The 14,691-nt window shown below is 36.6% G+C and overlaps 1 protein-coding gene across 6 annotated transcripts in view; it reads right to left on the bottom strand.

Moving 5' to 3' along the window:
• CARF (calcium responsive transcription factor) overlaps nt 1–14,691 on the bottom strand; it is a 70,026-nt gene that overhangs the window by 20,414 nt on the left and 34,921 nt on the right. For 4 of the 6 annotated variants that reach the window (XR_008666988.1, XR_008666990.1, XR_008666989.1 and 1 more), the window contains 5 exons: nt 12,438–12,558; nt 10,221–10,364; nt 7,579–7,812; nt 5,811–5,973; nt 3,149–3,212 (listed from right to left, as the gene is read on the bottom strand). Coding sequence is in view for 1 of the 6 variants with exons in the window: in XM_055345162.1 (XP_055201137.1) it covers nt 3,149–3,212; nt 5,811–5,973; nt 7,579–7,812; nt 10,221–10,364; nt 12,438–12,558 (726 nt within the window). In the remaining 5 variants the exon portion in view is untranslated. Of the gene's footprint in view, nt 1–3,148; nt 3,213–5,810; nt 5,974–7,578; nt 7,813–10,220; nt 10,365–12,437; nt 12,688–13,243; nt 13,282–14,691 lie in introns of those variants that run through there. The other 2 variants (XR_008666992.1, XR_008666991.1) reach the window with 2 other exon arrangements.

Genomic DNA, 14,691 nt, shown 5'->3' with positions numbered 1-14,691 from the left:
ACTTTTGTTATAACCTCTGATAAAATCCTAACACTGAATGAAAATGGCTTCCAGAGCCTACATGTTTGAAGCGGAATGCCACTGAGAAAGAAACTTGCTGCTACTACTAATACCAATTCATGATCATCAACTTCAACAGGACCTTCACCTGTACCTGACAATCTTAGGTTTCTCTCACTCTATATGATAGAAGATTTCAGATGTCCAATCTTGGCCACACTACCTGAGACCTTTTTCATTCTCAGCACTCTTACTTAAAGAGAAAAGAGAAACTATCAGTAATTTCCTCAACTTCTCATCACCAAAGCTATCAAATACCTTCATCTTCATCTCTCTCTTCAGGTCTGTCTTATCTGAGAATACCTTCCCTCAGCCCCATATTCCCTTCATAGCACATTGTCTCTACTTCTTCATTCATCACTCATTTACTCTTCAACCATCCCAATGTAGCTTCTTCGCAATCCACCCAACTGAAATGGCTCTGATACCTAAGCTTTCCATACCTGATTTTATGAACATTTTTCTTTCCCCTTGCCATCACCAAATCCTATTCTTATACCAGTGCTGCCTACCTCAGTAAATGCCATTATCAATCAGTTGCTCATGGAAGAAACTCAGGATTCATCCCAGATCATTCCCATTCTTTTACCTCCCACACCTATTCAATCAGTAACCAAAACTTTTGAAAACTCTTAAAATCTGTCCAATTTTAGTATAAATGTCAATAACTATAGACTAACCACTACTATCATCTTTCATTTGGACAGCTCAAAGGGCCTCCTAAACCCACTTTGCATACTGAGTTTTATTTCCAAGCATTGTCTATGCTTAAAACCATACCAGCTTCCTTAAGTTCCTGAAACATGACAAGCTCACACCTTGCTTACCTTTCAAACATGGTAATCTTTTGATTAGCAAATTCCTATCCATTCTTCTGATCTTAGTTTAAAAGCCACTTCCTCAAGTGTCACTTCTCTACTCCCTAGATTAAGTTATATTCTCTGTCACTATTCTCACACAATTTTGCACAACTCTTTTATGGTTGGGATGCCTGGGTGGTTCAGCAGTTTGGCGCCTGCTTTCAGCCCAGGGTGTGATCCTGGAATCCCAGGATCAAGTCCCACATTGGGCTCCCTGCATGGAGCCTGCTTCTCCTTCTGCCTGTGTCTCTGCATCTCTCTCTCTCTGTGTGTGTGTGTGTGTCTCTCATGAATTAAAAAAAAAAAAATTTTTTTTTAAAAAGAAAAACTCTTTTATGGCAATATTCATAATAGGAATTAGAATATATTTGCTTAGTGTCTTTTTCTCTTGCTAAAGTTGAAATTCAGTGAAGAAACTTACTTGTTCTCTTTTATGTCCAGCACTTACCACAGTAAGTAAAATATGTGCAGAACAAATGAATAATGTTAAAGAATTTGAAAGTTATTTTCTATGCACAGTGACTCAAAGGTTAATGAGCTAAAGAATAAAGAAATAATTGTACTGTATATAGTTATTAATTTATTCTAAAGCATTTATTTAGATGTTGCCTTTATAGCAGGGATTATGCTAGGAACTAGGTATGGTTAACTTGAATAAAATATAGCCCTTGCCCCTGAGGAGCTCAAATCATAATGAAAGATACAGATATATAAACAAAAGGATACCATGTTAACCGCAGAGGTAAATACAAAAGAATGAGCCAAAGGAATTGAATTGAATAGTGAGAAGAGTTTGCCATATAGAAGCAGAGAAAACGCATCTCCAGAAAAGAGAAAAAAGAGTAAAATAAGCTTGGAATAGCAAGAGAACACAGAAGTAAGAGTATATGAAAAAAAGCAAACCATATAAACCATATAAAACGAATAATAGTTTCCTGATCAAGATCTCTTAAGGTTATTATAGGAAGTAGCCTAGCTTTACAGTCAGGTATACTTGTAATCAGTCTCAAAATTTTAGTCATAAAGCATAAAAGCTGATTATGTGAGGAAATTTATTTATTTTTTATTTTTTTAAGTTTATTTATTTATTTTTGGTAATCTTTGCACTTAATGTGGGCTTGAACTTACAACCTCAATATTGAGTCCTAGGCTTTTCCAACTAAGTCAGCCAGGCCCTCCTCATTTTTGTTTTTATTTGAGTATAGTTGATACACAATGTTACATTGGTTCCAAGTGTATAATACCGTGATTCAACTTTTCTATATGTTGTGCTATGCTCATCACAAGTGTAGCTACCATCTATCACTAAACAATGTGATCACAGTAACATTGACTCTATTCCCTATGTTGTGCCTTTTTCAAAAATATTTATTGGGGCACCTGGGTGGCTCAGTGTTTGAACATCTGCCTTTGGCTCAGGTTGTGATCCTGGGGTCCTGGGATCGAGTCCTGCATCAGGCTCCTCATGGGGAGCCTGCTTCTCCCTCTGCCTATGTCTCTGCTTCTCTCTCTGTGCCTCTCATAAATAAATAAAATCTTAAAAAAATAAAAGATTATTTATTTGAGGGGGGAGGGTAGAGGGAGAGAATCTTCAAGCAGACTCCTTCTGAGCACAGAGCCTGATCTCATGATCCCCAGATCATGACCTGAACTGAAACCAAGAGTCAGATGCTCAACCAACTGAGCCACTTAAGTACTCCTGTGCCTTTTATTCCCGTGACTTATTCATACTAACTGGAAGCCTTCTCCCATTCCTCTTCACCCATTTGGCCCATCCTCTACTACTTCACCCCTCTGGCAACCATCAGTTCGTTCTCTGTATTTGTAAGTCTGATTGTACTTTTTGTTTATTCATGTATTTTGTTTAGCAGATTTCACATATGAAAAAATCATATGTATTGAAATCATATGGTATTTGTCTTTCTCATGAGAAGTTTGACTTTTTTCACTTAGCATAATACCCTCTAGGCCCATCCATGTCATTACAAAAGGCAACATCTCATCCTTTTTTACATCTGATTAATATATATGAGAAAGTATATAGGAGTAAGTATAAGTATATATGTTTAAACAGCTAGAATTATTTTGACAAATCTTAACATAGCTGCACTTGTCTCTTTGGGCCCTGGTTTCCTTATCCATAAAATTTGATTAGGTGAGATAATATCTTCAATATCTTCCAGCTTTAACATTGATTTTATATATTAAAGATATTTAAGATAACCTACCTTCTGCAAATGTAACTGTCACAGTCTCTCTGAGAATATGCCCATTATCTGTAGTCCATTGAAGCTGAAATGAGAACATTTAATTCAGTAAAAACAATAAAGCACTTATATTAAAAGTATTTTAAAGTATCAATACAACTATCATCTTATTCAGTGATAGCATAATTGTGCTTTATTCAGAAATTAGTTTCTTCACTTGTTTATATTCTCAAAACATAAGTATACTTCATTATCAAATACATTAACTTCCCAAGTTCAGATAGCACGAATCTGGATAGCAAGTGTAGATGGCAAAGATCATTGCTAACCAAATGTTTTACTTCCTGAACTTTGGACAGTGAATAATTAAGAGAGTTTTGGGTGGAAAAGAATAGTAGCAGTAGCTAAAATCTGAATCTATTTAGTTAAGAAGACACAATTTGGATAATAAAAATTTGGAGAACAAAGGGTATTACTACTTAGATTTTTTTTAAAGATTTATTTATTGGGGTGCCTGCGTGGTTCAGTTGGTTAGGCATCTGCCTTTGGCTCCAGTCATGACTGAATGATCCCAGGACTGAGCTTCACATGGGGATCCCTGTTCAGTGGGGAGTCTGTTTTTCCCTCTGCCCATGCTCTCTCACTCTCTCTCTTGCTTGCTCATTCTATCTCTAAAATAGATAAAATCTTTAAAAAAATAAAAATAAAAGATTTATTTATTTTAGAGAGTGAGAGGGAGCACATGCAAGTGTGGGCAAGGGGGAGAGGTAAAGGAAGAGAATCCCAAGCAAACTCACTGCTGAGCACAGAGCCCGAAGTGGGACTTTGGTCTCACTACCCTAAGATCATGATCTGAGTCAAAATCAAGTCAGACACACTTAACTGACTGAGCCACCCAGGTGCCCTGCTACTGAGATTTAATGCCATAATTACTGCCTGTATTATAGTTAGTAGTTTTTTAGCAAAATTTTTACAGAACTGACCAATATTCAGGGGATAATTACAGTATCACAGTATGAGGTAAAATTTACATCCAAAGATGGCATATAGAATGAACATCATCCCTTTATGTATTCAAGTCTGAATTATCCTACTGAAACTTGTCTGTTTTATTTTTTTAAGATTTATTTATTTGAGAGAGAGAGAGAGCAGGGAGGGGCAGAAGGAGAGGGAAAGAATCTCAAGCAGACACCCTGCAGAGGTAAAGCCTCACAAGTGCAGGGCTTGATCTCACCACCAGGAATCGTGACCTGAGCAGATATCAAGTCAGATGCTTAACCAACTGAGCCACCCAGGTTGCCCCTTGTCTAGTTTTTAAAAGAGGGGGAGGTATACACAATATATACTCAATAAATATTTGTTGATGAATAAGATATACTTTTTACAGAGATAAAATACATTGATTTTTATTTTTTTAAAGATTTTATTTATTTAGTCATGATAGAGAGAGAGAGAGAGAGAGAGAGGCAGAGACACAGGCAGAGGGAGAAGCAAGGCTCCATGCCGGGAGCCCGACGTGGGACTTAATCCTGGGACTCCAGGATCACGCCCTGGGCCAAAGGCAGGCGCTGAACCACTGAGCCACCCAGGGATCCCCAATACATTGATTTTTAAATGAAGATAACTATTGTTATTATACTCAGAGCTGGAAATTCAGATATTTCTTCTGAAAGTAATATAAAATTTTAGTCAAATCATCATGAAGGTTCATAGTGTTCACATTGAAAAAGAAACTATTTTTTCTTCTTTTTTAAAAGAAGATATTATTTATTTATTTGAGAGAGCAAGCAGGGGCGGGGGGCAGAGGGAAAAGGACAAAGCAGAGCCCCCACTGAGCAGGGAGCCCGACCCAGTCCCAGGACCCTAGGATCATGACCTGAGCTAAAGGCAGATGCTTAACCAACTGGGCCACCCAAGTGGCCCTTCCCTTTCCTTAAGATTTATTTATTTATGGGATGCCTGGGTGGCTCCGGTTTGGCGCCTGCCTTTGGCCCAGGGCGTGATCCTGGAGACCCGGGATCGAATCCTACGTCAGGCTCCCGGTGCATGGAGCCTGCTTCTCCCTCTGCCTGTGTCTCTGCCTCTCTCTCTCTCTCTCTCTGTGACTATCATAAATAATAAATAAAAATTTTAAAAAAAGATTTATTTATTTATTTCAGTGAGAGAAAGTGAGCAAGCTCAGGGCCGAGGGAGGGGGCACAGGAAGAGGGAGAGAGAAACTAAAGTAGACTGCATACTGAGAAAGGAACCTAAAGCAGGACTCAATCTCACGACACTGGGATCAGACCTGAGCTGAAACCAAGAGTTGGATGCTTAACCGACTGCACCACCAAGGCACCCCCAAATCTACTATTTTTCTTTCATCACAGTTATTTGTTTTTGTTTTTTTTTAAGATTTTATTTATTTATTCATGACAGACAGAGAGACAGAGAGAGAGAGGGGCAAAGACACAAGCACAGGGAGAAGCAGGCTCCATGCAGGGAGCTTGACGTGGGACTTGATTCTGGGTCTCCAGGATCCGGCCCTGGGCTGTAGGCGGTGCTAAACCACTGAGCCACCTGGGCTGTCCTCATCACAGTTATTTGTATGGCCTAATAACAACCACTCCACCATTAGGCCAAATAGTAAGAGACATTGAGAAAGATTCTATAATAAAATGAAGAATTGAAATTGTAATCATACCGTTGCTGGAATAATCTCTGAGTTATACTCATTATTTCCATTTCTCAAGGATTTCTGTACCTCATGGATGTGATTTTTAATATCATTTACAGTTGGAAAAAAGGATAAATTATGTCTTTCAGGTACCTCATCAGGTTTAAATAGTTCTCTTTCTACAAATTTTCTGTAGAGAGCATAAAATAGAATTAAAACATAAATAATCTAGTAATATATTTCAGATCAAATGAGAAAATGGTTCTTTTTTAGCATAAACTTCTTAAAGCATGTTTTACAGCATTATAATTTATATTTTTCCACTTCTAATTTTTTCTGTACACCAAATCAAAGAAATCATGCAGACTAAAGCAACATAATACTTTCATTGGTTAAATATCTCTATGTCTAGAGTAAGCTTTGACAATTTTAAGAATTTTTAAAGGAATCATTATTTTCATTTTAAGCATAGTATGTTTTGAATGCTAGTGTACCGAACACTTCTTACCACGGATCTCCTTTAACACTTACTATTATCCTGTGCGGTAAGCGCAGTTATCATTCCCACTTTACAAAGAGGGGAACTAAGGGCTGCTGAAGTCAAATAACTTGCCAAAGTTAACATCTAGCAGTAAGTAAGAGAGCTTGGGCCTACACCCAGGTTATGTGCATAAACATCTTGTTACACTTCAGCCAAAAGGCATCACTTACTATATGAAATATGATCTGCTTGAATTTTATAAGTAGACAAAAGAGAATACAGAAATAGGAGTCAGCATTGACACATCAATATGTAAAAATACATAAAAATTATTATAAAGTCCAAAATTTATATGGTTTATGCATTATATTCCATAGATCATATGTTAGAGTTGTATTATACCTCTGTTCTTAAGGTTCAAGTTTAGTAGATAATGTATGGCTTTACCAAATTTTGGCTCTGCTCTAACAATGCCCCAATGAAAATGAATATAAAATGTCTAAGAAAGCTGCTAAATGGGAAAATCATATATTAATTAAGATATAATCCTAGGAAATACTCATTGTGTTGTTCAGATCAGACTACAGGATGACCATTAGGAATAAGGCCAATTAAGTACCCAAAATCATGGTACTTAAAAAAGCACAGGCTGTAGAATTAGATCTAGATTTCAGTCCTACCTCTACCTCTTCAACCAGTTATTTAACCACTCATACCACCCATTTTCTCATGTGCAGGATGGAGACAAATATACCAACTTTATAGAGTCACAATAAATGAGATCATGCATATAAAGGGCATATAATACCTGGCACACATATACTAAGTGCCACATAATAATAATTGTTATTGTAACCTGAGTATCAATAACATTGGACCAGACTGCTACTGTAAACTTCTATCATACAAAGAACTATCCATTTTCTTTTGTTGTAACACAATTTAATTGCATTTTGAATAGCTTAAATAAGTATCTTGGCCTAGGTTTTAAAATCTTTAGTTCTATGAAGGTTTTTTTCTGTAAAGGCATTTATTATATAATTCAATTGGTATATAATTCAGAAATAGTTCAATTTGCTCAATCTGAATATGGAATCTTTAAAATGAGTAAATTGAGTCATTACTCATGGCTTGCCAAGTATCTGCTAGAAAACCGGTCAATTCATAAATAAGATTATTTTAATAAATTAATAAATTATATTTCTTATCTTCTCTGATAGCATACATCCTGGAAAATGTCTGTGATGGTAAATATATTATTTAAACTAACAAACAAAAATGAAAAATGTACAAGAACAATTTGTTTTTACATACCTTAGCTGTTTCCTTACTGCATATACTTGTTCTATTCCCTGTGACACTAATTCTTGAATCTTATGTGCTACTTGAGGATGCAGACGTGAGGGTAATGCACAATTCTCATCCCTAATTGTAGTTTCCTCTTCTTCAAGAGAAGAAACAGGAAAAGGGGAAGGTGGCAAAGAGAGGCAGGAAGTCTCTAATTCATGATACTGATGAGCTTGCTTTGTTGGTAACTGTACATACCACCTGACAAGAAGAAATATTTTGAATTATGTTACTAGACAAAGGCAAGAATCATAGTTACTTATGTTAAAACTCATCAAGAAGGGGTGCCAGGGTGGCTCTGTTGGTTAAGCAACTGCCTTCAGCTCAGGCCATGATCCCAGAGTCTGGGATTGACCCCTACATTCAGCTCTCTGCTCAGCGGGGAGACTGCTTCTCCCACTGCCTGCTGCACCCCCTACTTGTGCTCTCTCTCTGTCAAATAAATAAATAAAACCCTTTTTAAAAAACTCATCAAAAAAAAGAATCTTTTAAGAAAAGATTATATGATTATGTCATATTAAATAAATAGAATAAACATTTTAAAACAATAAATGTAAATAAAATTTAAAATATCCTCTGCTTGATGCTTTACTTGACAAATTTTATTTGTTTTAGAGAGAGAGAGAGTGCAACACACGAAAGAGAGCACACGTGTGCAAGCTGGGGGAGGGGCAGAGGGGGAAGGGGAGAGGGGGAGGGGGGAGAGAGAGTGTAGGAGAGGGAGAGAATCTCAAGCGGACTCCTTGGTGAGCATGGAGCCTGATTTGGGCTCATCTCATCACCGTGAGCCAAAACCAAGAGCTGGACAGCCAAGAAACTAAGCCACCCAGACTCCCTTCTAAGTTGGCTATACCCAATTAAATCAAAATCTTTATAAATCTTTACATACTTTCACTATAGCCCTATAGTTAAAGAGTGTACAGCAGTTAGGTATACGTGAAAATGGTATTTTAAATTTCAAAATGTTAAGTAAATTTAGTAAGACTTCCAAAGTCACCATCTTTTAAACTGTGCATTTTCTATGATTTTTATCACCAAATTATAAATTCTGTGTCCCACCTATAATCCTTCCAAAAAAAAAAAAGGTGACTATAATTTGGAGTCTACCAAGACTGAGATGTGCAGGAGAATCTTCTCTGATAGGAGCTCAATACACTATCTCTATTGCACCACAGCCCCTCTCTTGTGCCACAGCCCCTCTATTGTACACAGCTCCTATTGCCCCAATGAACAAGAGAATCAACTAGAACATGAGTACATATCTTTCAAATAGCACTGCAAAAACACAGATGCTAGGAAAATGAAATAATCTGGTAGCATATTGTTTTAATCGATACTTTCGTACAAAGTGCTTGCAATGACCAATACTATACATGTAACAGAGGCTATTTAAAAATTATATGCAATGTTCTCCAAACTGAATGATTTAATTATTGGCTACTCATTTTTCACATTTCCAGAAGTTTAGGTATTTATTTATTTATTTTTGTAAAGATTTATTTATTTTAGAGAGGGAGGGGAGAACACATAAGCAGGAGATGGGTGAGGGAGAGAGAGTAGACTCACACTGAGCACAGAGCCAGAGCCGGGCTCCATCACACAACCTCATGGTCATGACCTGAGCTGAAACCAAGAGGTGGAGAACCAATCAAGTGAGCTACCCAGGTGCCAATACGCAAAGAAAATTTTAGGGAGGGAATCCCTGGGTGGCTCAGAGTTTAGCATCTGCCGTTGGCTCAGGGCATGATCCTGGGGTCCCGGGATCGGGTCCCACATCGGGCTCCCGGCATGGAGCCTGCTTCTCCCTCTGCCTGTGTCTCTGCCTCTCTCTCTCTCTCTCTCTCTCTCTCTCTCCCTATCATGAATAAATAAATAAAACTTAAAAAAAAAAGAAAAAAATTTTTTACCAAAACTATATTCCATGCACTTAATCCCATTATAAGTTCTTCACCTGAACTAACATAAAGAAAAGTAAGAAAGCAAGCTAGTATTTCTTCTTATGTAAAATCTGAAGCACAACAAGTATAAAATAGAATTTTATGTAGAGCTTAGAATTCTGGCTACTATAAGTAATCGAAGATGGGTTAAAAAGAATATACAGGTGACTATAAGTTCGGCTCCTAAGAAGTATCAGAAACAAAGTACGAAATATATAATGATATGTGTTGCTAAATATGCATGTGTCATTTTGGGGAAAATCTTCCATATGGTATACATAATTCTTAAGTAGGCATTATCCAAACGTTTGGCTGATAAACACAACGGTTTATACAGTGGCAAATTTTAATACCTAGGGAACCACTAGGGAGACAATTCCCTTATAAAAAACATTCTTTTTAAAAAATATTTTATTTATTTATTCATGAAAGACACAGGCAGAGTGAGAAGCAGGCTCCATGAAGGGAGCCCAACGTGGGACTCGATACTGGGTCTCCAGGATCATGCCCTGGGCTGAAGGCAGCGCTAAACTGCTGAGCCACCCAGGCTGCCCATAAAAAATATTCTTAATAAAGTAATTAGAAAACAATTATAATTTCTCTTACAGAAAACATTCTTGTAAATGGAGCTAATTAATTTGTAAAAATAAAATAACTATATAAATGTCATACCTAAGAACACCACCAGCATCTACCAAGTTCTTCTTTAGCATGTTAAAAGCTTTTTCCTGCTCCATTCGGATTATTTTCTTATCAATTTTGGGGTCTGTAGGAACTCCATATTCAGGAAACTTCTGTACCTTTTTAATATAAATCCTGTTTATAAGAAGAAATTATTTCATATATAACGTCAAGAAAATCAAACTTACCAAGCAGAAGTTTAAGCATTAAAGTTTAGAGAAAAATCAATTAAACTACAAAGCATTCAGAGGATTATGCAGAAAAAAGAAGCCATATTCTCCGTGCATATTAGCAAATTAACAATAATTACATCAGTAAAAATATCTGGATATTCATGTATATTAACTTTTTTTATAGATTTATTTATTTATTCATGAGAGATACATAGAGAGAGGCAGAGACACAGGCAGAGGGAGAAGCAGGCTTCATGCAGGGAGCCTAATAAGGGACTCAATCCCAGGACTCCAGGATCATGCCCTGGGTGAAAGGCAAATGCTCAACTGCTGAGCCACCCAGGCACCCCGTATATTAACTTTTGTTTCTGGATTTGCCTCTTCTCAACTCTTCTGGAAGCCATAAAAAACTCATGCCTGTGGGTTACAGGAGGAGAGAGACAGTAGTCTGGGCAGCTAGAGGATGAAGGAGCATGTGCTGCACTGTCAATTCTCCATGTGGTAGCCAATGTTTCTTCCACTTCCTCAGAATGTGAAGCATTATTTATTTACTTGATAATGGAACTCTGGTAGTTTCAGGAAGGGAAGATCCACCAAAACATTCTCAGCCAGTGATGATAAGGCAGAAGAAACACAGCGGTCAGATGATGAGAACATGGCTACCCTTATGGCACCAGAATTTCCCAAACTCACCTCTAAAGGTCAAGAAACTATCAGTTCCCTGGAGGCAGGCAGTGTATTTCCTAAGCTTAACTGGAGTGCCCCAAGGGATACATACTGGATAGCAATGAATAGTTCTCTGAAATGTAAAACCCAAAGCAATGACAAATCTATAGTCTTCGTCTATCTAAAACTTACTGTGTTGGTATCATACATTGCTAGTATGAATATTATTGGTAAAATCTCTCTGTAGAGCAACTGTCTTTATAATACCTGTCAATATTTTATTTTATTTTATTTATTTTATTTTTTTTTTAATTTTTATTTATTTATGATAGTCACACAGAGAGAGAGAGGCAGAGACACAGGCAGAGGGAGAAGCAGGCTCCATGCAGGGAGCCTGATGCGAGACTCGATCCTGGGAGTCCAGGATCACGCTCTGGGCTGAAGGCAGGCGTTAAACTGCTGAGCCACCCAGAAATCCCTTAACTGCAACTTTGTATATAATAATAAAGAATATTTTTCAGAGTCTACATATCTATCAGAGGACTAATTTAGTAAATGACAATTCATCCACAAATGTAATATTTTATGGCTATCAAAAAGAAGGAACCACGAAACTAATATAAAGTTATTGTCAATTATATACATATATATTTTTAAAGATTTTATTTATTTCTAAAATAAAAACAAAGAAGGAATCAGTCCTTTTATGTACAGATATGGAGGCAGTTTTTAGGTACACTGGGAATGAAAAAAAAAAGCAAAGCATAGAGTGGTATATGTCATTACATTCATTCTAGTATGAAGCAAAATAGTTGTGCAGTAAATAACCATAATAGGTATTCAGAATAGAAATAAGGCAATGCGAATTCACAGCAAGAAAGAAGGTATACTACTACCTAACTTTAAGGAGAGAAAATATTAGTAAGTTTTACTGAGATTTCAACATTTATGAGTATAAAGGAGGATATATGTATGCATATATACACAGAATATCTTTGGAGAGATCTTTAAGAAGCTGGTAAGAGATGTTGCCTTAAAAAGGGACATAGGGGGGATCCCTGGGTGGCTCAGCAGTTTAGCTCCTGCCTTTGGCCCAGGACGTGATCCTGGAGTTCCAGGATCGAGTACCGCGTCAGGCTCCAGGCATGGAGCCTGCCTCTCCTTCTGCCTGTGTCTCTGCCCCTCTCTCCCTATCATGAATAAATAAATAAAATCTAAAAAAAAAAAAAGGGAGACATAGGGAGTGGGAGTAAAAGGAAACTTAGATTTCACGTATGCTTATTGGCACAGTTTAAGCTTAATAAAAATGTGTATATTAGTTAATAGAAAATAAATACATAGTAAAAAGGAAACAAAAAATAAAGCTTACCGGGCTGGACAAGTGGCTTTGTAGAGCTGACAAGACCTGCTCTCTTGTTCACTGATTTTTTTTAACTGGAAACCTTTTCTCCTTGGCCCATACTGACACTCCATTACCACGGCTCTACTCCCTGTGGGCCAAAACCAACTATTGATATTAATTTAAGTATCCATCTGTTCTGGACACTATAATAAAAATAACTTGGTGTTGGCAATATTAAAATTTACACTTTCATTTACACAACTTTAAGGAAAGAAAACATCAGTAAGTCTTACTAATATAAACACACAAATTTAAAAGTTTATTTTTACTAAATGTAAAAATGTAACCAAAAGTTACATTTACCAAATGTACATTATGGGAAAGAAATCTGAAAATACCACATTTACTGAATGTTAATGGATATTTACATACATGTTTTTTAATTATAAAATTTTTATCACTCTTTTATATAGAAATTACAAAAGCTACATTTATTAGTAAATATTGTCATGTGAAGTTTTATTTCCTTTTATAATTATTTATTTCCTTATTTCTATTTGTATTGTTAGAATACGGTAGTCCCCCCTTATCCGCGGGGGATACATTCCAAGACCCACAGTGAATGCCTGAAACAATGGATAGTACTTAACCCTATATAAACTATGTTTTTTTCCTACACCTATATACCTATGATGAAGTTTAATAAATTAGGCACAGTAAGAGATTCACTACAATAACTAATAAAATAGAACAATTCTAAAAATATACTGTCATAAAAGTTACATGAATGAAGTCTCTCTTTCTCTCAAAATATCTTATTGTACTGTACTCACCCTTCTTCTTCTTGTGATGATATGAGATGATAAAATGCCTATGTGATGAGATGAAGTGAGGTGAATGACGAAGGCATTGTGACGTAGCATTAGGCTACTACTGACCCTCTGACAATATGTCAGGAGGAAGATCATCTGCTTCCAGACTGTGGTTGAGAACAGGCAACTGAAACCTTGGAAAGTGAAACTGCGGATAAGGGGGGACTAAAATAATGTAACAACCAGCCTCTAAGATGGCCCCCAATGATCCCTACCCCCTAGTACTCATGTCCTTGCGTAATTCCCTCCCCCTGAGCATGGGATAGACTTATTAACTTACTTCTAATGAATATGGCAGAAGTGACAAGATGTTATTTTTGATATAAGGTTATAAAAAGACTGTGACTTCCATCTTGGGCACTCTCTTGCTCTTGCTTGAATTGCTTTCTCTGGGCGAGCTCAGCTGTCTACCGTGAGGCAGCTCTGTAGAGAGGCCCATGTGGCAAGGAATAAGCCACATGAGTGAGCTAGGAAGCAGATCCTCCCCCAGTCAAGTGGTGAAATGACTTTAGCTCAAGCCAACACCTTAACTGCAGTCTTCTGACAGAACCTGAGGCAGAACCACATTGCTAAGCCACTCTTAATTCCTGACTCAGAAACCACGAGATAAATGTTTGTTGTTTTCAGTCATCAAGTTTTGGGTAATTTGTTACATAGCAATAGACTATAAATAAGTAAATGTGAAAACTATATAGGTAATGGCTTTTTTAAAAAAAAGATTTTATTTATTTATTCATGAGACACAGAGAGAGAGAGAGAAAGGCAGAGACATAGGCAGAGGGAGAAGCAGGCTCCATGCAGGAAGCCCAATGTGGGACTCGATCCCGGGACTCCAGGATCATGCCCTGGGCCAAAGGCAGAAGCTCAACCACTAAGCCACCCAGGTGTCCCTATAAGTTATGGCTGTAAGTAAAAATATCCTATTCAAGTACAGAAACTTTTCAAATATAAAATAAACAATCAGAAATAAAAGTGCTGATAAAGCCAACATTAAAATTTTAAATTAAAAAATTTTAAATATAAATTTTAAATACTTAAATTTAAAAGACACTAGAAGGTAAAGAAGTTGAAAAACAATATTTTATAATACATATAACAAAGAATTAATATACAGAATATAGAGCTACAAATAATTTTTTAAAAATAAAGAACCAAACAAAAACTTGGTAAAGATTATGAATAGGCAATTCAGAATGAAAAAAAAAAGATATTACATGAACAATAAAAAGATGTTGAACTTTACTAGTAAATATGGAAATGCAAATTTAACCAATAAAATACTATCTCACACTCTTCAGATTGGCAAAAATAAAAAATTTAACAATATTCTTAAATAACTGAATCCACCAATCAATCTTAACATCAGAAAAAGGTATTGCACATAGGTAGCAATAACAAGTACATAGCAC

This window comes from Nyctereutes procyonoides, unplaced genomic scaffold (assembly GCF_905146905.1).
Source record: "Nyctereutes procyonoides isolate TBG_1078 unplaced genomic scaffold, NYPRO_anot_genome, whole genome shotgun sequence".
Lineage (NCBI taxonomy): Eukaryota > Metazoa > Chordata > Mammalia > Carnivora > Canidae > Nyctereutes > Nyctereutes procyonoides.
Note: the sequence above shows the minus strand (reverse complement) of the source record. Positions and strands in the feature narration are given on the sequence as shown.